Consider the following 26293-nt stretch of genomic DNA (forward strand, 5'->3'; position numbering starts at 1 on the left):
AACTTTTGGATGACTGCTGATGTGTAACAGGATGTATAGGTGTATCACTACATATGATGAGTGAGTATATATATGAGTGACTATATAGAACTGTTGGTGAATGAGTGGATGAGTATATAGATGGTGGAATTACTGAATTGGTTGTTGTTACTGGTTTGGGTATCTCCATTTTTTTGAAAATGTTTGTTTCTATTTTTGAATATGTGTTTCAAGCGTTACATTACACTGAAATTAGGTCTGTCACTCTGTCACAAGGATGGTGTCATCAGTGATGTCATGAGTGATGTCACTGACCATGTCATGAGTGATGTAATATGTGACGTCATCAGCAGTGCATTGCAGGCGCGCAAGTTATAGTGAGTCCAACTAACTATAACGTGGGAATTTCAATGGTTTTATGTCAGTAAAATTTCCAGCTAACTATAACTGGTTTTGTCAGTGAATTTAATAGGTTTTTTAAATGCTAATTCCTAACTATAACTGGTGTGAAACCTATGGTTTTTTCAGTGAATTTCAAAGGTTTTTTAAATGCTAATTCCTAACTATAACTGGTGTGAAACCTATGGTTTTTTCAGTGAATTTCAAAGGTTTTTTTAATGCTAATTCCTAACTATATAAGACCTGAAAGCCCACCAGGAATCTCCAGTATGCGCCAGGGGACTGCATTGCAGAGAGGTGTAATGAAGCCACAACCCTTTTTACACCTCTCTGCAACGCAGCCCCCGTGCATGTTTGAAGAGGGGAAACTAATTCCCCTTGCATACTGGGGGCCAATTAGCCCACCTGGAACCTCCAGTATGCGCCTGGGGCTGCATTGCAGAGGTGTAATGAGACTATGCCCCTTGTTACACCTCTCTGCAACGCAGCCCACTGCCGCGTTTGCAGAGGGGGAACTAATTCCCCTTGCATACTGGGGGTCCCTGGGGTCAACTAGTCCACCAGGAGCCTCCAGTATGCACGAGGGAGCTGCATTGCAGAGAAGTGTAATGAGGCCACACCCTTGTTACACCTCTCTGCAATGCAGGCCACTGGCGCGTTTGCAGAGGGGGGACTAATTCCCCTTGCATACTGGGGGTCCCTGGATCATATCTGCCCAAACACCGATATTCCGAACGATTGTAAATGACTTTTCTTGAGAAACATTTGGATTTGGATTATCATGTCCTATACTTTGGAATTTTTGAAAGACTGACTTTGAGGATGCTATAAATTACTCAAGTCTGCCCGAATTGTGTGGGTAAAATTGATACCTAGTCACTTTTAATAAGAATATACTTATGTCTCGTCTAACATTTGGAAGAAATATCTAGTTATATGACAACGGGATACCGACATAACTTGAAGGAAATAAGAACGCCCTGAAGAAGTTCTGTTGTACAGAACGAAACGTTTCGGCTGGCTGTGGTACATAAACGTAAGGAAAATAAAAGCATTTGAATATACACCAAGATTCAGCGCTTCAATAAGTACTCTAAGTGATATGATTTGATTGGACTCATTGTGAAAGTGGTGCTGTGCCAAACTTTGGAATATTCTCCACTACTCTCTACTACTTACTCTCTCCTACTCTCTACTACTCACTCTCTACTGCTCTCTACTACTCACTCTACTACTTACTCTCTACTACTCTCTACTACTCACTCTCTACTACTCACTCTCTACTACTCTCTACTACTCACTCTACTATTCACTCTACTACTCTCTACTACTCACTCTGCTACTCTCTCTACTGCTCTCTACTACTCTCTACTACTCACTCTCTACTCTCTATTACTCACTCTCTACTCTCTACCTCTCTACCTCTCTCTTCTTCTCTCTCTACTAATCTCTACCTCTCTACCGCTACCTCTCTACCTCTCTACCTCTACACCTCTACCTCTCTACCTCTCTCTACACGCACACATATAGACATATATGCAGATATATATGTGCATATGCATTTATATATATGTATGTGTATGTATAAAAAAAACAACTAAACATTTTTTTTTCTAAACAGCTACTTTTAAAACTGTCATTCTTTTCCCCCATGGTACGCTCCCCGGTACGTTCCCCGGTGCGCGTACCGGGCGCTCCCCCCGCGAAAATCAAAAAAAATAATTTTTTTTTTTGCCCCGCGGGCCCTTTTATGGCCCCCACATCAAACCTAGGGGGTCAAGGGGGGGTCTACTCTGCACCCTTATGGTCATTTCCCTCTTTGTTTTGGCCACCTCTCGTGTCTCGATCCTACCGAGACACAAGATGGCGGCCGCTCCGGACTGTTTAGAATGTTTACAGACACCCCAGAGCCAATCAGCTTTCTGCGCGCAAGTCACGTGGCGCGCCCGGTGCGCGTACCGGTGCGCGTACCGGAGCGCTGCTATAGATATATATATTTTTTTGAACCTTAATTACTCAAAATCCACTGGAGCACATATCTTGAGACATAGCAAAGGCACATCGGGCTACCAGTCCCTACAATTTTGCCAAGTTTGGTGGAAATCCATTCAGCCGTTCGGGCTAAAAGTGAAATCGACCGCCCTATGGAAATTAACATGGGGAAAACGCGTTTTGGGACCCCCCTTTTATCTCGGCCCCCGCTTGACGAATCCCCCCCAAACTTTCAGGGAAGGACCGGAACGCCGCAAGGCCATTTTGAGGAAATTTTCAGGCAGATTCGTCAACCGGCGCCAAAGTTATTCCAAATAGAATTTTGAGATTTAACATTGAAAAAAATCCTAACTATAACTACCTACTGGCAACAGCCAGTAGGTAATATATATATATATATATATATATATATATATATATATATATATATATATATATATATATATATATATGTATCACTATACCTATGGCATATAAAATTAATTGCCACATGTGGACTGTAGTACTACAGTGTGCCATCCACTTTGTGACCTTGAAAACATGACACAGTTCTCAACTTAGGCCTGGTCAGCTAAAGCCTGCAAACTCTCATCTTTTCAGAAAGACCTGTAAACATATTTTTTTACAGGCCTACAAACTCACGCCTAAGTGCTAAAATTGCCTTATTGCCCATAAGGTAGGGTGAATAACGTCTTAAAGGGGTACGTCCCTAAATTAATGATAGCATGTACGAGCAATGCTTAAATAGCCAAATTCTCTTTTCACTATATTGAGCATAGCAGTTTATATGGAACAATCTAATAAAGTAGCTTAAATCATTATTTCTGCATTGTCCTGAAGGAAAACCTCTAAATGAAAAGTCCAATTACCTTTACTAACTGTATTAAAAAATCGAATCCATTAGTACATTATGACTTTTTTCTAACGAGTTAGAGAATTTAACTTTCTGAAACACAATTGTGGCTAATTATCCCTAGTCTGCACCTGCTGCCCTGCCTATAAAAGGTGTGAAATTTCTTCCACGAGCTGCACAATATATACATTTGATTGACATGTTTATTTGAATGAACAGGTATGACACCTCCGAGCTCAGCAGGACATTCAGGTTGAGGGTGAGGATCCTCCTTTTGGCACAACACTATCAAATCCTGCTTGCAAGGCTTGTCTGAGGCACATGTAAATCATTTGCATTCTTAAAAGGATCAAAAAACACCAGATCACAATCCTTGTGTATCCTCTGTGTGTTATAATCTTTCTTTTATTATCTATATTTCTCCCAGTCTTTCTCCTGCCCTCATCGTTCCTTCTTTCCTTTTCTCTTTCCTCCTCTTGGTACGCTCCACTCCTCCCTGTGCAAATTGGTTTTGTTTAGAATATTAGACAGGAGTGAGCCTTGGAATGTTGGGGCACTTCTGCCTGAGGAGCGCTCATGCTGGTGTGAGGAATTTGTCTAATAAAGAAACCTGCAGCCTTCATTCTTCTGTTTGTGGATTCTTTATTATTACAAAGGGAAGGGAGTTAGAGGGAGGAAAAAGGCTCAGGCTCACCCTCCAAGTACTACATTCAACATAAGGTCTCTGTTACCAGATACCTGAGAGCCTAGCCGGTCACTATAATTCCATTCACAACGCTCAATGGGGTTGGTCTGGAAGGTATAGTAGATAGAAAAAGAGAAAATTGCTCTTTTTCTTGGTGTCCCCTCACTCACCAGGGTTGCCCCATGGTGACATGCTTCATCATTGGGGCCATCCCAGTCCTCTACGGGCTGGGGCGTGCTGCGACTTGCGAATTACGTAGGAGCACTTATAATTGGCTATGTATGGTGCGGGTGTGATAGTGGAGTGGACTAAGTGATATGTTTAAAAATACCTGCCCAGTAAGCTTTCAATAAATGTTATTCCTGCTTCTAGGTGGTAACATTAAAAATGGGGTGGAAAAATAGGGTCCCTAAACGTAATGTGTTAAGGTGTACCTATCAACTCCTGTCAACATGTTTCGTGCATACCCCAAGCACTTCTTCGGGACTACACAGGGACCAGCCCTGTGTTCGCCACTCCTTAGCTCTGCTGTGAGATACTTTAAGTTCTGGGCAGATTCATATAACGAGGGGCACAAGACAGGGGTGCCCGTGCTCACCCATCCTTTTTGCGCTATATATAGACCCCCTAATAACTCTCATAATGAATAGCATCAGTATCAACCCAGTTGTCACTAATGGATTCCATACCAAGGTCCTCGCATACGCGGATGGCCTAGCCATAACCACCACGGATCCCGACAGTGCTATGAGGGGAATAGTTAGCATCACTACTGACTTTGGGAGGCTATTTGGATACCGTTTAAATGTGGCGAAGACGCAGGTACCATGTTCTAGAAATATAGTTAAACAGGATGACAGATATGTGGATTCAGTAGTGTACTTAGGGATAACAATCAATGCTCAGCCAAGGGATATTATTAAAGATAACTTTGCACCGCTATTGAAAACGATGGAACAGGATCTAAAAAGAATAGATACACTCCACTTGTCAATCATAGGCAGGGCCAATGTTATTAAAATGACGATGTTCCCGAAGATTTTATATAAATTTAGGTCTATTCCCTTTAAAATAGACGATACATTGATTAAGGAAATGGAAGCTATTTTCATTAATTTCGTCTGGCAATACGGCAAGGTGAGAAGATCAAGCAAATTCATGTCTCTTCCCCAGGAAAGAGGTGGGTTGGGAATACCAAACCTTAGGTTTTATAACTGGTCTTGTCTTCTCACAGAAATGGCTATACTCTTTTTTCCAGAGGACTCCATGTACAGCCAGGGAGATATCCCTTCTACTTTCCAGTTGGCCCTTGGGAGTGAAGTATATGGGGTACTACTGAGGAAATTCGATAAACGATACTTTAAGGCATCAGGGTATAAAATATTGGAAGACATCTGGGGGTTATGGTCATCTGTTCAGAAAAATCTGGGTATTCCAAGGTACAATCAACATACTTTACTCTGGAATTCAGGGCTATTCCCGTTTTTAAGTAGCGATGGCCCTTGGAGACACTGGGAAAGACAGGGAATTACTACACTGGGTCAAGTAATGGTAAAGGATGTATGCAGGCCCCTGGAACTTTTGAGGTCACGGTATTCACTACAAGGGAGTCAAGAGCTCAAGTATATACAGCTGGTAAATACAATTAAATCAAAAAGGCCCTGTATAAATGTGTCCAAAGGATGTGCATTACTGGATTACATGAAGCGGGTGGCTGTAGAATCAGGGAAATATACAGGCTATTCTTGGAAGTGCTCCCCGACGATATGGTTAAGACAGAGTCAGCTTGGGCCTCAAAACTGGGGGATCCAGATATTGACTTGGATAGAGCCATTTTAATGGATAAACGGTTCCTGCGATCTTCAAACCTAAGAGCGCAGCACTTTAAGACCCTATTTAATCTATATTACACACCGGCAAAATTATTCGATTGGGGTAAGAGGGCTGATAACAACTGCCCTAGGTGTGGGAATGGGCCAGCTGATGTTATGCACATGTTTTGTAGTTGTGAAAAACTAGGGCCCATCAAAAAGGAGATTGAAGCGTTTTTAGAGGGGCTGCTAGATGTCAGAATAGATCTATCCTCGACACTTTTAATAATAGGTTGTGACGCTAAACTGGGTCTAAGTACAGAGATGGAGGCGCTCGTTTTTATATCAGTTGCTGTTTTTAGAATATTAATTGCTGCTGCCTGGAAGGATGTTGAGGCCCCAACCTTCCAAATGTGGATTTGCAGGATGCTAGGGATCCACAACATCGAGTCAGAACTGTATGCATTAAAGGGAGTTAAATCTAGAGAAATGGGGCTACGGATTTGGGCACCAGTGGCTACATGGAGGTTGTCGAGGGGTGGGGTCCCATAATGTTTTCAGGTGCCAGATTCCGATATGATTGCCTCTCTCTTAATCTTTGTTTCGTTTCTTACAATATTTTTCGCTACATTAATTGTTCTTGCTTATATATCATGCATATTTATTCCTATATTTATATATATTGTCTTGTCTAGTGTATATTGTATTGCTATGAACTTTCAATAAAAAAATTTACAAAAAAAAGTGAGATACTTTAAGTAAATAATGCTGCAATCGATAATTAGTGCATGCATAAGTACCTACGTATTCATTTGAATCACGAGGTTCATGTAGTGGGACACCTACTAGCGTCTCTCCGGACCGGAGAGACGCTATTAGGTGTTTACATGAGGAAGGTACCCTGTGAGCAAATTGCTGGGATACTGAACCCCTCCGAGTCCATGGGGCACAGTTAGGTCTCACTACATGAACCTCGTGATTCAAATGAATACGTAGGTACTTATGCATGCACTAATTATTGATTGCAGCATTATTTACTTAAAGTATCTCACAGCAGAGCTAAGGAGTGGCGAACACAGGGCTGGTCCCTGTGTAGTCCCGAAGAAGTGCTTGGGGTATGCACAAAACATGTTGACAGGAGTTGATAGGTACACCTTAACACATTACATTTAGGGACCCTATTTTTCCACCCCATTTTTAATGTTACCACCTAGAAGCAGGAATAAAATGTATTGAAAGCTTACTGGGCAGGTATTTTTAAACATATCACTTAGTCCAATCCACTATCACACCCGCACCACACATAGTCAATTATAAGTGCTCCTACGTAACTCACAAGTCGCAGCACGCCCCTGCCCGTAGAGGACTGGGATGGCCCCAATGATGAAGCATGTCACCATGGGGCAACCCTGGTGAGTGAGGGGACACCAAGAAAAAGAGCAATTTTCTCTTTTTCTATCTACTATACCTTCCAGACCAACCCCATTGAGCGTTGCGAATGGAATTATAGTGACCGGCTAGGCTCTCAGGTATCTGGTAACAGAGACCTTATGTTGAATGTGGATTCTTTATAACACTTTTTCGCGACAAGCAGAAACTGCATACGTTGCAGGGGACAGCTCAAATCCCTCACCTCTGTCTTTCACCTGCCTACAATTTACATTCCTCCTTTCCTTCAGCCGCGTTACAGATGTGTGAAGTGCGAGCTCCTGTGGAAAACTGCCTTTATTCTTCTTGCGGTTGCCTTCTGCAGAGTTATTGACACAGAGTTTACAGCGTGAGGCACCTGTCTTTTCTGTTTCATGAAGGGACACGCTGGCAACCGTTTTGTTTCTGCGTTGGTGTTTCTTCTCCTTCAGGTAGTGAGCAGTGAGCAGTCTCCTACTTCGTCGATGCCTGCCCTGTCATTAACACCTGCTTTCTCCTTCGAATCGTGAGCTGTTCCACATCTAGAGAACGCCTCCTTCTGGCGCATGCCTTTGTTAATGCGCTGCCCTCAAAACAAGGATGTCTTTCTTGTCAGCGCATATCTTCTTCTTCAGCGCCGTCCAGGGTCCGGAGTGATCAGCAACACACTCATTTCAAGTAGCGTCTTTGTGCTGTGCATGCTTCCCTATCAACACTGATCTTCTCAGTCTATGTGAGCCTGAGTTTTCTTTTTCAGCACTGCCAAGGAACAGAGTCATCAGCAACGCGCTCACTTCAGGTAGTGTCTCTGTGCTGCGCATGCTGATCTCAGTCATCCAGTGTCTATGCGCAGGCTTGTCAACGCTAATCTCATCAGTCTATGTGAGCCTGAGTTTTCTTTTTCAGTGCCGCCAAGGAACAGAGTCATCAGCAACGTGCTCACTTTAAGTAGCATCTCTGTGCTGCGCATGCTGATCTCCTCAGTTGGCCGGAGTCTATGCCCAGTCTTGGGATATCCGGTCCCCACACTGGAATCCTTAATTAGAAAATGATGTGAGAATATTCATCGTGCCCCATCATCTTTGTGCAACCTTGGAATTTCTAGTCATTGCGCTGCTCTTCCCATGTTCATCGCTGCTAGAGAATTTTTCCACATTTATTTATTTATTTATTTATTTATGCAATTTTATATAGCGCAGACTTTACCCGAAGGTGTCAGAGCGCTTCACATAAGGACCAATAATGATATACAGGAACAAAATACAAATGCAAACAATAAGTTACATGGATCAAAAGTGACACTAGTGAGCACCCAAAATACATGAGGTAGCAATCGGTGCATTACAGGAGAAAAAAGTGAAATGGGTGCAGGTTACAAAGATGTACAAAATACAAGTTGAAGAATAATACTGCAATAAAAGGCAGACACTCCATCACAAGAACAAACGTTACGTAGGCAATTATGCACTTGTGCAGTATCTAAAACAAACAAAATGTGTGAGGTAGCAAACAGTGTGTTATAAAACAAAAGTGACGTGTGCAAGTTCCAAAAGGGTACCATACACAGGTATTGGGATATTACTAAACATTTAAACTACCAGAACACACTGGGGAGGAAGACCATACTCCTGGCCGAAAGACTGTAATGGGAGGTCTTCCTTCAAACGAAGGCAAGGGTGTGAGTTAGACTTGGAGGTGTCTTTGGAGGAGGAGAACTTTAAGGTCCCGTTTGAAGGCCTAAGAGGAGGAGGTAGTCCGGAGCTGAGGCGGGAGAGAGTTCCAGATTCTCACTGCATTGCCTGAAAAGGATTGGGCCATCGATCTTTCCTTCTTGAAAGTGGGGGGTTCAAGCAGAAGATTTTCCGCATTCCGAGATGGTCTAGAGCCTCCAGAGAGTTTCAGTTTATTTGACAGGTAGTGAGGAGAGGAGGAGTGCAAGGCTTTGTGGGTGATACAGGCAGTCTTGTAGATAGCTCTAGCCTCGATGGGAAGCCAACGCAGGGAGGATAGCAGCGGTGTGATGTGGTCGCTTCTTTTAGCCCCATAGATGAAACGGGCTGCTGAGTGTAGGACCGATTTCAGGGGGGATAGGTGGGATTTGGGGAGGCCAGTAAGAAGAGAATTGCAGTCGTCCAGTCTGGAGAGGACCAGCGATTGCACCAGTGTTTTAAGGTCATGCTCAGGAAAAAAGCGACGAATTCCCCAAAGAAGTCGCAGTTGGTATCGTGCAGACTTTGCAATGGAATTGATGTGAGGGATTAGATTGAGATTCTTGTCGAGTAAGACACCAAGGGATTTTGCGCTTTCAACAATGATATGCTTATTGTTGAGTAGATTTGTCTGATCCATCCAAGATTGAACCGGGGGAGGGGCAAGTGAAGAGGTAAGGAGGAGGAATTCACTTTTGGAGGGATTCAGAATCAGTTGGTGAGTTGACATCCAGTTTTGAATGGAGTCGAGAGTTGATCTAAGGAAAGTGAGATCGTGGATGGAGGCAACTTTGAGGTAGATTTGAGTGTCATCTGCGTAGAGGTGATAGTTGATCCCCGATTTACTTAGGAGATTTCCCAGGGGTTCTAGGTAGAGGTTGAACAAAGTAGGTGCAAGTATAGAGCCTTGAGGAACCCCTTGACCTACCGCCAGAGGAGATGAAAGGCTGTTCGCTATTTTGATAATTTGGGATCTATCTGAGAGGAAGGAAGCAAACCATTTAAGCACATTACCCTCCATGTCCATTCTCTGTTGCAGAATGTTGAGGAGAGTGTCGTGGTTGACAGTGTCAAAGGCTGCAGAGAGGTCAAGGAGAATAAGGAGACAGGACCCCCCCGAGTCGAGTATCCTCAGCGCGTCATCAATCACTTGCAATAGGGCTGTTTCAGTGCTGTAGTTTTGGATGAAGCCGGACTGAAATTTGTCAAGAAGATCATTGTCCCTGATATAACGAGGGAGTTGTTTCGCTACACATCTTTCTGTGATCTTCGCAAGAAAGGGAAGGTTAGTGATGGGGCGGTAGTTATTGAGGTCATTCGCATCAGTAGAGGGTTTTTTAAGCAGAGTGGTGACCTGCCCTGTTTTGAAGGAGACAGGAAGGGAGCCTTGGCAGAGGGAGAGGTTGACCAGAGTGGTCCAATAGGACAAAGAATGGGAATAGAAGTTTATAGCAATGGCACTAGGGATGGGGTCAAGAGAGTGGTTGGAGGGCTTTGTTTCGAGGATGCATTTGAGGAGGGCATCTTCAGAGATGAGGTCAAAGTTCTGCCAAACGGCTAAGGATTTGTGCTCCTCAGGAGGGGTAGGGTGAGCTACCTGAGCCACAAGGGATTTCACTTTTTCGTCAAAGAATAGAGCAAAGTCTGTTGCTTTCTTGGTAGAGTCCTCCAGCTTGGAGGTTGGGGAGAGTGGTTGGGAATCTTGATGAGATCGAATTGTTTTTTGGGTCAATTTTTGGCAGAGTCAAGGAGGGTTCTGAAGTGCGACGCTTTCCCAAGGAAGATGTTCTTATGGTATTTGGATCTTGCAGAGCAAAGCGTGGCTAAGTTATCGGTGGAGGGCGCTTGCCTCCATTGTTTCTCCAGGTATCTTAGCTGCTTCCTTTCTTCATAGAGGGATTTGTTGTACCATGGTGCTGAAAGAGTGGGCCTAACCTTTTTGCTTTGGAGAGGAGCGACCTTATTGATTTCGACTGCAAGGACTGTGAGGCATTGGGAGGTGAGTACGTCAACATCAAGGTTCGGGTCTAGCTTTAGAAGTGATAACAAGGATGATTCACAGAAGGAGCCAATGTCAATATTTTTAACATCACGGAACCAAGAGGTAGCCCTCTTAGGTTGGCCAAGAGTTATAGAGTGTGAAAGGTAAGGAGAGAATAGGATGAGGAGGTGGTCAGACCAGTCAACATGAATAGGGGTAGTGATAGAAAGCCTGTCTGCTTTGGAGATAACAAGGTCCAGGATTGAGCCCTTAGAGTGTGTTGACTGTGTGCAGTGTTGTATAAGATTGTTTGCAGAGAGGAAGGTGGCAAGTGAGCTCGCAGAGGAGTCTTGCGGTGAGCCCCAATGGAGATTGAAGTCCCCCACAAAGGTCTGATTGTCACTTTCCGAGTATTGGTCGCTGATGAAGTCAGTGAGTTCTTCCAAAAACGAAGGGTCGCTACCCGGTGGACGGTATATGACATGGAATCTGATGGGTGAGCGATGGTGCAATTGGAGCTCAAGAGAAAGGCCTTCGAAAGTGCGGAAAGAGCTGAAAGGAAGAGCCTTCAGTTGAAGGGAGTTTCTAAAGATGACTGCAACACCACCCCCAACGCCGTCGGTTCTGTCTTTCTTGAGTATAGAATAGCCTGTGGGTAGTAGGAGATCAAAGATAGAGTGTGAGGTGTCGTTGAACCAGGTCTCAGTGAGGAAGAGCATGTCAACCTTGTGAAGGGTGATGGTATCGGAGATTTGAAGTTTATGTCTTACTGCTGATCTGCAATTGTGGAGCAGACAGCGCAGCTCTGTCAAGACTGTTTTGGTGATAGGGGTACTTGGGCTCTAAAGGGTGATTGGGATGTTGTATTTATACAGGGGTGCTCGGGAGGGTTTAGGTGGAAACTTTGTTCTGACAGAGGAGATGGTCGGAATAGAGTAGACAATAGGGTAATCGGGAGGTGCAGGTTGAATAAGGGTGGCATTCGAAGGCTTGTGTGAGATAACCAATTTTGCCGATGAGGGGTTTGGCTTCGTTACAGTGGGGTGAGGGGGCGAGGTGCAACTCGTGGGATGGTACGGGTTATCCACAGGAATGGGGGTGAATGGAAAGGAGGGAAACTTGGAGCTTAAAAGCGAGATGGCACTTACAAGCTGGGAAATCAAGGTGATCAGGGAGTCTAGCTTATTTTCCAGGGAGAATAGGGTAAAGCACGGGTTGTTGGGAGGTTGTAGGGAGACAGGAGGGGTGGCATTGGAGGGGGAGGGCAGGGAGGGGTTGTGGTGGAGGAGGGAAGTAGGGGTGTAGGGTTCAAAAGTGGGGAAAGGTGGAGGTTGAGAGTTGGAGTAGGGTTCAAAAGTGGGGAAAGGTGGAGGTTGAGAGTAGGAGTAGGTGCGTCGGAGGTGGAGGGGGAGTAATCTATGTTGGAGTTGCAGGAAGGAAAGGAATTAAGGACAGATTTAGGAGAAGATCGGTACGGATCCGGGCGGTATGGTAGAAGGAGAGGGGAGGATTGAGTGGAGTTATGGGAATGTGGGAGGTTAGGGAGGAAAAGAGGGGAGGTGGTCAAAGGGGTCCTGTCATCGATAGGAGGTGGCTGTAGGGGAACGGGCATCTGGCCTAGAGAGGGGGGTTGGGAGAAAGGGAAATTGAGGAAGGGGAGTGGTTCTGCTGTGCAAGAGGGAGGGAAGTGGAGAGGAATACCAAAGGGGGAAAGGGGGTAGCACAGCATAGCTGGAGGAGAGGGTGGGAGGAGAGAGATGCAATGGGTAAGAGGGGAAATCGGGGCGAAAACCGTGGGGAGGAGGGGGAAGAGGAGAGGGGGGGATGAAGGAATAAGCTGAGCGTAGGGAGGGTTAGCCTGGGTAGAGGGTTGGAGAAGACGTGGACTCACAACAGGGGTGACGGGTAGGAATATGGGTGTGGTGAGGAGATTGGGGAATCGTGAAGGTGTAGCTTGGGCAAGGAGCGTATTAGTTAAAGGTAGGGCTGAAGTGAAGACTGAGGGGTCAAACTGTGAAGGGGGAGGAATAGGAGGGGGGTGGAGGGAAGGGGGCCTGCCTGTGATTCTCGAGGGTGCATCCTAATGGTGTGTAGGGGAGTCAGGGGAGGAGAGAGTGAGTAGTGGGTGTAGCTAGGTGAGTAGTTAGGCGAAAACCCAGTCACAGAGGAGGGGAGTAGGGAGGGGAAGAGGTGGTCAAAGAGCAAGAGACAGGAGTCTTTGCCTTGTATCATGATAGTACTGTTGTTATAGAGAGAGATAGTGAGGTGGCCATCGAAACGCGCAGAGGGGGAAATTTTTAGTTGTTTGCCATGAGGGATGGAGGAGGAGGAGGTGACGTTAAGGAAATGATAAATGCTTGTGGACCAAGAGGGGGTGTCGCGAGTGAAGAAGATGAAGTCGTTATTGAGCCTCCCAAGATGACCATTGTAAAATTGATCAATAAAAAGGGAATCAGGGAAACATTCAATAGTGTTATGTTTCAGTCGTTTTGCTGAGGCTTTAGTCAGGCCGGGAGGATAAATGATTTTAAAGCAGTTAATTCCAGCCTTAACTCGAGTGGTGGCCATGTTGGGAAAATGGGCTGGAGGAGGGTGGGGGGAAATGAGACAGGTATTACTAGGAAGGCTGAGGAGATGATAGGTAAGAAGGCAAGAAGGAGGCACATAATCCAGATGTTGGGTGAAGAATCAGAAGAAGAAGTCCGAACTAATGTGTCGTCCAGGAAGTGGGGTTGGTAAGTGTTGGGCCCTGCATCCAAGTATGGCCTAGCGTCCTAAATGCCTTGGAGACTCCCAGGCCACCTCAGCAGGGGTGCACAGATGACCTGAATGCATAGTCCATAATGTCCAGGCTGCTGGCAACGTAGCGTGAGTCATAATGTAATCAAACAAAACTGTCTACACTGATAAAATTGTCCTAAGAGAAGCAGCTGGAAGGCTTAAGTGGAGCAGCTGGCACTTACGTGCTGCGCAGCTGTAAAAAGGCCTAAACGGAGCAGCTGGCACTACTTGCTGCGCAGCTGAAAAAGGCCTAAACGGTGCAACTGGCACTAATTGCTGCGCAGTTGTAAAAGGCCTAAACGGTGCAGCTGGCACTACTTGCTGCACAGCTGAAGGAGAGGCACCAGCATCCTCCTAATGGTCATGCGGCTTCCTTCACGGCCATCCTGACTGTTCGCGCGGTGCGCCAAGGTAGGATAGATGAACCCAGTTATACAGGGCTGCTTGAGCCAGGGACTACGCAAAGCAGCCACATGCTTTACTCTGCCACTAGCCCAATGGATTGCAGCTATTTGATACAGCGCACAGGCCCCGGTCGTAGCCACCACTCACCACTCACAGGCTATTCGCTTAAATCAGTGCCCAGGATCATTGAGCAATGCTGGAACTGGGCGTTGGCACTGATTTGCATTGGCACAGAGCCTCTTTGGCATAGGTCTCCAATGTTGATCACTGTGGGGCCTGGGTTACAGTCCCAAGCATGACCGAGCATGATAGTTTGTATTACAGTGCCCCAAATTACGCCATATTGAGGTCAGGTGGTATGGGCTGGTTGTTTTAGTTCAGGCAGGCTGCAGGCAACATTTTATCAGGCCGCATAAAAGAGTCTAAATGAGGATGGGCTTAGAGAGTGGTAAGATTGCTGCACTGGAGCGCAGAGGGCAGGATCGGAACAAATGGGGCTGTGCTTTTTCGCCGCAACACCATTTTGGGTCAGGCGCCATGAGATCAGGACATCCCTCTCAACACATAAAAGGTCAGGGGCTCAAAGGTAGGCGCCGCTTGTCCATGTGATGCAATGGGCTCTGTGGGAGCTCAGTGGGAGCCAAGGGCCTCACAAGCATTGCGCTCTGCACATGATTGGGGACTCTGGACATGATTGGGGTAACCACTGACCCCGATGTTGATGGGCGCCGCTATCTCAGGGTACTACTCGCGGGCAGAGGGGCACCTCACCTCTTGTGCACTCGTCTCGCCTCTCGTGGCAGCCTCTGCAGGTCCGAAGGGTCTCCCAGGCACCAGCGCCATACGGGGCAGATCGTTCCGACAGCCGTCGCTTTAGTTGCAGGCATCGGCACTGGGCGCCGCCATCTTTTGTAAGGCAAGGGGTGCCCGGCAAGGAATCGTCAGGACAATGGATGTACAGGCCACAAAGGTAGCCAGAGCTGTACAGGCAGAGATGGGGGCCACAGTTTACACGCTCCAACCCCTCTCCACAGGACTGGTCCACCTCACAGTCCGCTCTGTCAATTTAAGGGCTCTCCCAAGGGCTATGCAGGGCTAGTGGTAGGGAGAGAGCTCGCGCTGGGCCCCAAATGGCTCCCTGTCTGTCCCGGGCGCCACCATTTTAGAGTCAGGCACACGTGTCTTCCCAGCCGGGATGCTTCTGCCTCCGCCCGCCTGCTTGTGCCGCCCCCTCACCATCAAGGTATCAGGTGGTTCTGTCCTGTCCTCCGGTATCGCCAATGTGGCCGTAGCACTCGCCGGGGGATCACCGGTCGCCGGAACCGCCAACGTGGTCAGGCACCAGCTCTGCCATACAGGGCTGCCATCTTGTACTCTGCTGCGTCGGCCCAGAGCCCCGGGGGGAATCAGTGCTCTCTTGCCTCGTAGCGCCCAAGGCGCCGTCAGGAACTCAGCGCGCGGGGAGCACCTGGTAATCCGCAACAAGATGCGGTGCCGGGATCCCAGTCAGCTGGCCAGGATCAGTTGGTTCAGGAGGCAGCCACGTAAGAGCTCCGGAGCCCGCCTCCGCCTCAGCTAGGCACATGAAACACCGAAGTACACATCGTTTCCTGTGGCAAGTTTGGTCATCACTTCCAAGTAAGTGTCTCCTACTACGCGCTGACAGGCACAGCCGGCCTGCAGTTGTTTAAATATTTTGGGATTTATGTTTCCGCTGACAGGCACAGCTCCATTTCCTGCAGCTCCAGTGACATTTCTTTTATGACAGTTTTTAATATTTTGGTCACCCTGGTCTCTTTCTACACAATAATAAGCACAGCTGGCCTACAGCTGGCCTGCAGCTGTTCAAGTACTATTTTTGTAGATTGTGTATTGTGACACTCATACTTTAGAAGTTTTGCTCTCCTTATTATCTCTCTCAATTTTGACTCTGGTGCTCTTTTATTGTCATTGGGTGTCATAATGTCTATTACCAACATGAATGCCACTCCCCCATTCCTAAATGATGAAGGGGAACCCGATATTCCGTGGGATAGTTGGGTCAAAATGTTCCATTCATATCTTATTGCAATAGGAGGAGAAAAAAGTTATTCGGTAGGAAAACAACACATATTGTTGCATAATTTGGGCAGTCAAGGAAGGAAAATTTACAAAGATCTTGCTGATGGGGGAACAGGAGGGCGAGGGTGATATTGATGTGTTCACTATCACTTTGAGGAAACTAGGTGCTCATTTCAAGGACAAGGTAATGTGGTGTTAGAGCGTCATAGGTTTTTTCAAAGGGCACATGGAAAAAATGAAAAGGTCATCTCTCACATAGCCACGTTGAGGGGACACTCTGCCACTTGTGAATTTGGGGCACTTACTGATTCTTTAATCAGAGATCAATTGGTACATTGCACCCATGATCACAACGTGCAAGAGAGTCCTGAATTGAAAGAAGCTGCGACTATAGCCAAAAGTATTGAGCACACCACTTATTGTGTTAAGGAAATGAAAGCTAACACAGATTCGGTAAATGAGGAAAAGCATGTTTATGGAATTAAAGATGAAGATGATTTTTAAAAGTAGATACCAAAAGCAGTGTGGTTAGATTTAAACCTAAACAAGAGAATTTCAGATGTTGCAGATGTGGAAATGCTAATCATTTAGCTAATTTCCCAAAAAGGTCCTGCTAGAGGGGTTTTATTGCAGGAAATGTAATAGAGTGGAACATTTCTCTAAAGTGTGTAACTCCAAAGATGTAGGCAAAGGGGTACATGTTGTTCATGCCAAGGCACAGAATCTCAAGACAACAAATTTATATTTCAGGTACATGATAAAGATGAGATAGTGAGTTATCCTGTGTGTGAAATACTATTGCATGGTAAGAAAATTAAGGCATTTTCGGACTCCTGTTCCCCTTACACTCTAATAGAGAAAGAGACTTGCCAAAGTTTGTGTAAGGATGATGAATACAGGTTAAAAAACCCCAATGTACACCCACAGGGGTACAATAAGGATCCCATTCCTTTAGAAGGGATGATAAGGATGCCTGTCAAGTTCAAGGACCGGCATACTTTTGGTAAGGTTTATATCACTGAAAAAGGAAGCAACTTACTAAGGTGGAAGCATCAGAAGTATTTAGGGATCAGGCTGGATCCCAACAATACAGAACAAGTGCTGCTTGTTGACAGATCTTTCACAGGAAAAGGCATATGTGATGAGTTTCCAGAGGTATTCACAGAAAAGGTGGGATTGTTAAAAAACTACATGCATAAAATTAATCTCAAGAATGATGCAGTTCCGGTCACACACAAGACCAGGTCTATTCCCTTGGTAATGCGGGAACCGTTAAAGAAAGAACTAGAAAAACTATAGAAGTTATGTATTATTCATCCTGTAGAGAGTGCAGAATGGTTGGCCCCCATTGTTAACACTTCTAAAAAGAGACTAATGAGATTTGCCTGTGTGTGGACCTGAGGAATCTCAACACAAATATTTGGGTAGACAGGTATCCACTTCCTAAAATCAATGAGATGTTACCTGTAATACATTATGACAATTATTTCTCTGTACTAGACCTCACATCAACATACCATCAAGTTGCATTACACCCTGAGTCACAAATACCTACGGCTTTCACCAAACATTTTGGTACTTACAAATTCCTAAGGCTGCTGTTTGGGTTGGCATGGGCCGCAGCTGACTTTCAAAGAATAAAGCAACATTGTCTGAGAGGGTTGGACAAATCCATCTGCTTCTAAGATGACGTCCTTGTTTATGGATCGGATGAAGAAGAACACAATCGTATTCTAGGAAAAGTATGCACCAAACTTAGTGAGTTAGGTTTCACCATCAAAAAGAATAAGTGCAAGATTGGAGTGGCATCAGTTGAATGTTTAGGACACACCTTGGCTAGTGATGGCATGAAACCCAAAATGGATCTCATAGAGGCTGTGGTAGAATCTCCTACTCCAACCAACAAAGAGGAAATATAATAATTTTTAGGATTGGTAGAGTATATGTCCAAATTCATTAAAAAAAAATGACTCAGATTTAGTTCAACCCATCAGAGACCTATAAAAGGAGAGAATACATTTGAATGGTTACCCATCCACAACAGTGCATTCATATGTATCAAGAAGGCAATTGCTATGGCACCCTGTATAGGCAACTTTGACAGCACTAAAGACACGTTCCTCACTACTGATACTAGCAATAGAGGAATTGGTGCCACGCTCTCTCAGGGGCAAGAAGGGAAAGAGAAAATCAAAGCTGTTGCTTCCCTGACACTCAAAGATGCAGAAATTAACTACTCCTCAATTGAGAAGGAGCCTTTATCTTGTTGTGGGGCAACAAATCACTTTACATTTTTTCTATGGGGCATACCGTTTGTGCTTAGAACGGATCACAATCTTTTGGTGTCAATATTCTCTTCCAAGGACATTGAAAAAATGACACCTCGTATTGGTAAATGGTTGGTGTCTCTACAAAGTTTCAACTTCAAAATTGAGAACATTCCAGGCAACAGAAATCAAGTAGCTAACTGTCTTTCTTGATTACCCCTCAACAAACATATGGGGGAAAGTACAGAAGAGTTCGAAGTCTTGCAAGTAACTATTCCGGCCATTTTAGAAGAGTAATGGAATAACCTCATGTCTAAGGACTTCACTCTTAGAAAAGTTAGTGAATACATTGCTAAAGGGTGGCCCAAGAAATGTAGTGACCTTCCTCTTGAGTTACAATCTTTTGGAACGTCAGAGACAAATTGTTGATGGCAGGGACCAATGTATTCAAAGCAGACAAAGTAATTGTACCGGAAGAACTTAGGAGGTGTATTAGTGAATTGGCTCATGTGGGCCATCTAGGAAAAAGCCTTAAAAAAAAAAAACTTCGCTCTGGGTTTTGGTTTCCGGGCATGGACACTTTTATAGAGGATTTGGTTAAAGGGTGCCATGCCTGTGGTCCCAGCGACAAAACCAGGAGCACCCGGAAAACATTGCTGGTACCGGTCCATGTTCCAATTAAGGTGTGGGAAAAATTAGGGTTGGACATAATTGGCCCCCTACAAATCTCAGGTCTCCAAGAATAGTTATAATAGTCCTAGTAGACTATTTTTCCAAATGGATCACTATAAAATTTGTCAATAAGGGTGATACCAAAGCTATCATACTCTTCCTATCGATGTTTTCGCAAATGAAGGCTTCCCCTTACGCTCATTATCGACAATGGGGTGCAGTTGGTTTCTGAGGAAATGAAAGAATTTCTGAATAGTTTGGCCATAAAACACATTTGCACCCCACTATATTGTCCCTGTGAAAATGGGATGGTGGAACACTGCAATAGAATGATTAAAAAGTCTACAATTGGCAATGGTTGCTCACAATTACAAATCCATCATTCAGTCCATCAAAGACACTATCTGGTCATACCACATCACACCCAACAGTGTAACAGGTTATTCACCTTTTTGTCTTTTAAGAGGCCGAAACCAGGTTCCAAACTCACACCTAACTGGTTATTTGAAGACAACTCAGTTGTAAGGAATTACAAAGAGCCCAAGGAAAGAATTCTGTGCCACCATGATAAATACAAACAGACGTTTGACCGCAAACGGGGAGCCAAGTCTCATAATTGGGAAACCGGCCAAAAGGTCCTAGTTAAAAAAAAAACAATAACTCAAACAGGTTCACTAAATACTATCGTCCTGCAAGAATAAAGGATGTTAGGAAAAATGTGTTCATTATGTCTGACAGTAGAATGTAGAGCATGGACAGATAAACCACATATTCAGAGCAAAGAAGTGGTAACATGTGGAATGAAAAGCCAAATTGGGAAAATATTATGCAGGAAATCAAACGCAGTGACAGGATTGTGAGATCACCCATTTGTCATAGGGACTATGTTATGAAATAATCTGTGCAAGTTACAGTTAATTTAGCATTGTATGTTCACCCAGGGTCCAAGGGGATAATTGTATGAAATTCTGGTTATAGTTTTTGTTTTCCCTCAAATGTTTTTACTGATGCTCTTGCATAAACCATTGTTCTTCTCTTTCTTTTGTTTCTGTATCCTCTTCTTTCTTGTCACTACCTCTACTGTCATTCCTCCTCTCGCCCCTTTTCCACCCCTGAAGATGGAGGTGTATTATAATATTTCTTTTATTATCTATATTTCTCCTAGTCTTTCTGCTGCTCTCATCTTTCCTTCTTTCCTTTTCTCTTTTCCCTGTGCAAATTGGTTCAGCTTAGAATGTAAGACAGGAGTGCACCTTGGAATGATGGGGCACTTCTGCCTGAGGAGAGTTTGTGCTAGTTTGAGGGATTTGACTAATAAATAAACCTACAGCCTTCATTCTTCAGTTTGTGGATTCCTTATAACACTGTCTAATTGCTGAAGGGCCCTGTTTTGTCTTACTACACATCTGTCTTATTTGTTCATATGGCTCCATGGACTTCTTCAAACTGGATTATAATCTTAGATGTGGATGTAAGCTAGGAATTTCCATAGTACACTCCCCTAACCACCTCCAACTCTCGGAGCTCAGGTTTAATGTGGCTGAAGAGTTTGGCCATCTTGGAATTTCCCTGACACATTGCATTTTGGACCTTTTTTAGTAAGGCAACAGTAACTTCTGAAAAAGTAGGTAGGCTAGGGCCTGCAAACTTTTACCCCACATACTATGGAGTACCCAGGACTCACTCCCACCCACTAGCAAATTCCAACTGTAAATGGGACACTCCGAGGCATCATCCACAGATTAGTTTGTGACCCGGCGAAAAATAGCAGACAAGGCCTGGACCGACTGACTGTGGCCTTAGAGGAGCCCTAAAGGACTGGACTTTTCCCTTTGTGCCCAGGACAGAGATGTCAACTCCAAGGAGCCGTTAGCCAACCTCCTGTGTGCCTACAGGGACAAAACTAGCTGCAAGAAGCCTCTTAACTGAGGAGCCCGCCAAGCAAGGGCAAGCATCTGACTGTCCTTTGCTGTTGAACTCTGCCTGGCACCCTAAGAGTCGCTAGTTACCTTCTCCTTGGAGTTGTACTCTTGTGTTTGCTTGGGCACCAGAAGAAGTTTTAGAAACTTCTGAAAACATTTCAGCCAGAGCTCCAGAGTTTCAACAGGACTCACTGGGAAAAGTACCCAACCGGCAGTTGCACCGTTTCAGATTGGAATTCGTTTTCACACCGCACAAAGACCTCTGAAAAAAAAATGAAGGCCAATCCCGCATTGGGACTTCGAAATTTCTTCTAAATCGCAATGCAGAGTAAGAATTTGTCCCATTTTGCGAAGAATAGTCCTCTCTGCTCCGGATGCCAATCAAACTGTAGCTGCTGCTGTGGACCTGAAATCTGAGTACCTAAAGCAGTGTGGTCCTACTGGTAATTTCTTGCTGAAAAGTTTCTGTTTTTGGTTAAGAAAGTGACAAAGTCCCTTTCTGAAATGGGATTCAGAAACTTTCTTTCTCACTTTTTTTCACCTTTAACTATGACAAATCCACTTAGTTTATCCAACTTATCCTCCATCAAGATTGATCTCAAATCAGGCCTTGGTCCTGGTCTACCACAATGTTTGACAGCCATTGGAGCTTTCTAAGTTTTGGTGCAATTTTAAACTGTAATTTAAAAAACTCACGACCTCTGTTCACCTTATTGAAATGTTTGTTATTTTGTTTATTAAATATTACTCTATTTTTCTTATTTTGTTTGGAATTGTTATTGTTTGGTGTTCTGACTTTATTTCTGTTTTGGTACTACCTGAATACATTATGCAGTGCTCTAAGGTAAAGCTATCTGTTTAGTCTCATAGGGATTGAGCTAGGGTTAATTTTGCGACTTGGAGTGTTAGTTTTGACATTAAGGTGCATATTTTCAAGGGCATTGTGCTACTGGAAATTCACTTTTTCTGTTGTTCCAGTGGCACAATGCCCTGCTCCACATTCACAAAGCGGCATTAAGCCACTTTACTTGGTTTAGCACCGCTTTGTAAATATCGTCCCCTTTCACGCAGTTATCTGCATGAAAGGGGCATGCAGTGGGTTTTACAAGGATCTGTATATCTGAAGCACCACCCAAAACTATTGTCACTGAATAGCAGGCATTACATTGGTGCAAGGAGGATAAATACTTTTATTTCTCCACATTTTGTCACCTTCTATGTGTGCTGCATTCTACAGCACACATACATAGAACACATCACGTTTAAATATGGTTTATGTGCAGGAAGGTTAACCTTTCTGCACATAAGCAATCATCCCCTGCAGACACCGTTGCACTATGTCATATGGGTGCCTGCATGGCAGTGACTCATCCCTGTAAAGCAAGCACTCTTACACTATGACACAAAGGATTCTTTGTTGGCGCTAGGCAGCTTTTTTTAGAGCAATGGAAAACACAAGGGTGCGCCGTATTCTTGTAAATACTGCGCATTCCTGCACCAGAGCCAAAATCTGACATCCGTGAATAGCAGGCGTTACATTTGCGCATTGAGGGGAAATATTTTTATTTCTCATAATTTTTGCTATTTCTATGTATGCTGCATTTTACAGCACACTTAGAAAGAGCAAATCAGCTTTAAAGATTGACTTCACAGGGGAGATGATAAGGTGATATGGCGCTTCACGACACAGTACACACAGTTTTTCCAGTGTGTTATATTAGTGTGATGCTAAAGAAGAAAGGATGTCAACCCTGCATCCACTGTGAGACAAAATACGAACATGAGTCTTCTAGCACACGCAATATCATATAAACACAATTTTCTCGTATTCTTCAGTTTTTCTTTTTATTCCATTTCTTTTGCCAGCCAACACGTGTTACATCAATGGGGGTGTAACGCTGTGACTTCCTCTGTGCTGTAATCCATGAGTTCTCTCCCAGAAATAAAGTAGAAAGTGGACACAATTCTATTCCGTACAGTTCGTCACAATAGCTTCTCCCCTCCCTGCAGGGTACGGACTTGAAAGGTGTATGATCGCCGTCAACCGGGTGTGGGTCGGCTGGTCCCCAGCTGTAATATCGGTTTGTGCGTGTTCATATATTTAAAGATTGTTTATGTGCAGGAAAGTGTCCCTTCCTGCACATTAACAATCATCCCTGCAACGTAGATACCTTTTCACTATGGGGTAAGGGTGCCTCTGTTGCAGAGAGTCATCCCTGAAAAGCGAGCACCGTTGAACTATGACACAAAGGTATCTGTGTTGGTGCTAGGCTAATTTTTGTAGCGCAAGGGAAAATACAGGGGTGCGCATCCCTGAATTTTTTATATGATGTAGCTGAGCGCTGCTAAATTCCTCGCTGCGCTGCGACATTTCCAAGTAAATATACCCCTAAGTGGTATTATTTCTTTAAGTGGGCATTTGTCCACCCCAAATAATTATCCACTTAATTACAATTGATTTATATTTTGAGATGTACTTTATATATTTTAATATTAAAATGAGTGTTATTATGACCATGATTAATTTTATCGGAAGCCAAACACATTCTCTGGAGCAGCTATTGTCAAAATATTTCAACGTTTAATAAGTCAATGCTTACAACCAATTGTTATTATTCTCTATATGTAAACACGGAATCATGGGACAACAAGTTTATTTAAATGTATTTCATGTGGGCAGCAAAAGAAGAAAATGTGTACAGTCATCCTTGTTGAATAGCCATATATTACACTTACTGCAGCAAACGTATTACTGTAGAATAACAGACCAACTACTTGAATTCTCAGATATAGATGCTGACGTTCACTAGGGCAAGTTTTACTTTTATTTCTTATTGTCCTAGTTGTTCATTTTATCTTTAGTTTCATAAACCAACAGTTGTTTAGCTTAAAGTACATTGTGTTTACATTCAAAAACTTACAAAATCTAAATAGCATAACACAATTGAGAGAGTGGAAACGGTTAGTTCTTCCAAAACATGAATATCAAAAAATATTTTTTTAGAGCCACATGTCCTGGTTCATACTTAAAATGTTTTCTATATTGTTCCTGTTTGTTTTTATTTAAAGGCTTTGCTCTTAAAGGTCCTGCATGTTTTAGTTTTCCACTATGCTTTCAGTACAGAAACCACAATAATAAAATATTGCAAAACTGAATTACAGGATCTGACCATAGCCTGTACCTAGGTGCTAAAACCTTTGTGCAAATTCCATTATGCATTGCAGAATATGAATAACAGTTACACTTGGGGCCTATTTCCTAAAACGTAAAGAGTAGTAAATCTGTACTTACCTGTATGCACTTACCTTCTCGATATTACGGCCCTCTATATTTTGTTTGCAACAGTTTAGTAGCAAAATGTTTCTGTAGTAGATATGCAACGCACATCCGTGGGAGTATTCATTGATAATTAGGCATCCCAGTTAAGTAGCCTTACGATCCCTGCCTTTACACTACCATAAAGTAGTGTTTCTGTAAACTTCACAGGTATGTGTAGTGAAGCTGCCCAACAGAGTTAGATAGTCCAGTCTCCTCACAGATAGAGGGGCTGGCAACTGGCAGCGTAATTAATTTTACTGTTGCAGCATTTCTTACCTTTGTTTTTTAGAAGAACATGTGAACTCACGAAAGACTTGAGCAGCATCTCATAGACCTTCCAACTGACACAATTCTGCAATGTGATCCATGGTTTCATCATTACTTAGGAGAGGGAGTCTGGTACTTCTTAGGCCAGTGTTCAGCGTTGGGACTTCAGTCTGAGATTCTCCAAGGGCAGCTGAGTTTTTTTAAGCAGAGAGACAGAAATTGCTTCTGCTCATAAACAGTGCAAGCCAGACCCTGATTCCACCTGAGACACAATACGCAGCAGCCTCTGGACATCAGAGGTGTACCAAATTGAAGACCAATATTGTGTCAGATCCTGTCCATAAACGCAAAGAAAGGAATAAAAGGAACTGAGGCGATTCTAGTACATTCTTTAATGTCCCACATCAGAAGGACAGTGCTGATAACGTACACTTGGAGAAGTAGGATGGACCTGCAGTAGGTCCCACTCTGGAGAGATCACTGGCTAAGAGAATGGTATGAAGTGGCAATGCTAAATTAGTAATTTAGAACGTTGATAGCTTGCTAATTAATGAAACTGCAAGAGCAATTATTAGTAAAAGAGAAGAGTTATTGACCAGGAATGAAACAAATGCACAGTACAGTAAGTCACAGCTGGCCTCTGACACGTGAGATTGCATTTAAAGATTGGCACTGTGATCAGTTAGAAAGTAAGTAGTGAATCTTCTTTAAAACATCTTTCCATGATGTTTTTTAAACATACACCTGCCCGAGGACATTGTAGTGCTTTAAAACAAAAGAGGAATATGTACAGCAGTGGAGACTAAGTGATTGCCTCATAAGTGTAGGAAGCTGTGGTGAGGTAGGATGTTAACCTGGGTCTCTATATTATACAAATGGCACCTCTATTCACTAGAACACATTTCCAATCACTATGTGAAAGCCCTAAATATTAAAGGACAGAGGGAGACTCCTTCTTTCTGAGAAATGAGAAAAAGCCCTAATCCCTCGTAGCCTGGGGTCAGGGATAATGGCTAAAGTTTGACTTAACTATCATTGTTCTAATTTGTTTTGCAGTTTTACATACTTGTATCTACATGATAAGAGGTTTATGTCATTGTTGTCTCTCTAGCTCCTCGTGATACTGAAAGTGTGGCCTTACGCCTGGTTAATGGAGGACAGAACTGTGCTGGCCGCATAGAAGTTTATTATGGAGGCGCCTGGGGGACCGTGTGTGATGATTTCTGGAGTACAGCTAATTCACAAGTTGTGTGCAGACAGCTGGGCTGTGGAACTGTCATGGCATCTCCTGGAGGGGCCTTTTTTGGTCAAGGAACTGGAAGCATTCTTCTAGATGATGTGCTCTGTAGAGGACAAGAAGCTCACCTATGGGACTGTCCCAACAAAGGATGGAACATACATAACTGTCTCCATATCAATGACGCTGGGGTCATCTGTTCAGGTATTCTGCAAAGTATTTACTATAAAGAATAAAAGAAACTCACCTTCTTTATATCTTTAAATAAAGAAGGGTGGACTTTAGGTGAATGCATTTTTGGTTGTTTGATGCATTGTTGAAATGTAAACTGCATTTTCATTTATTCAATAATTATTGGGTGGGTTGTTGGTCCATGTTGTGCAATTTAGAGCATATGTCTGATTTGTTCTACACTATGATATTTATTATCCAAGTAAAACTGCAGCACAAATCCAAGAAAAGTAACTCTATGAAAATGTTTTGTGGTTGTGACAGTGGTAAAGAGAAACCTTGTTTAACATGGAAGATTTCACTGCCTAATGCTTA

At 43.8% G+C, this 26293-nt stretch overlaps 1 protein-coding gene across 1 annotated transcript in view; it reads left to right on the forward strand.

Annotated features, from left to right (window-relative positions):
• DMBT1 (deleted in malignant brain tumors 1) overlaps positions 1–26293 on the forward strand; it is an 845773-nt gene that overhangs the window by 565848 nt on the left and 253632 nt on the right. The window contains exon 17 of the mRNA XM_086919609.1: positions 25622–25951. Coding sequence (XP_086775735.1) covers positions 25622–25951 — 330 coding nt within the window. The remainder of the gene's footprint in view (positions 1–25621; positions 25952–26293) is intronic.

The sequence above is a fragment of the Lissotriton vulgaris genome, chromosome 5 (genome assembly GCF_964263255.1).
Source record: "Lissotriton vulgaris chromosome 5, aLisVul1.2, whole genome shotgun sequence".
Classification (NCBI taxonomy): domain Eukaryota; kingdom Metazoa; phylum Chordata; class Amphibia; order Caudata; family Salamandridae; genus Lissotriton; species Lissotriton vulgaris.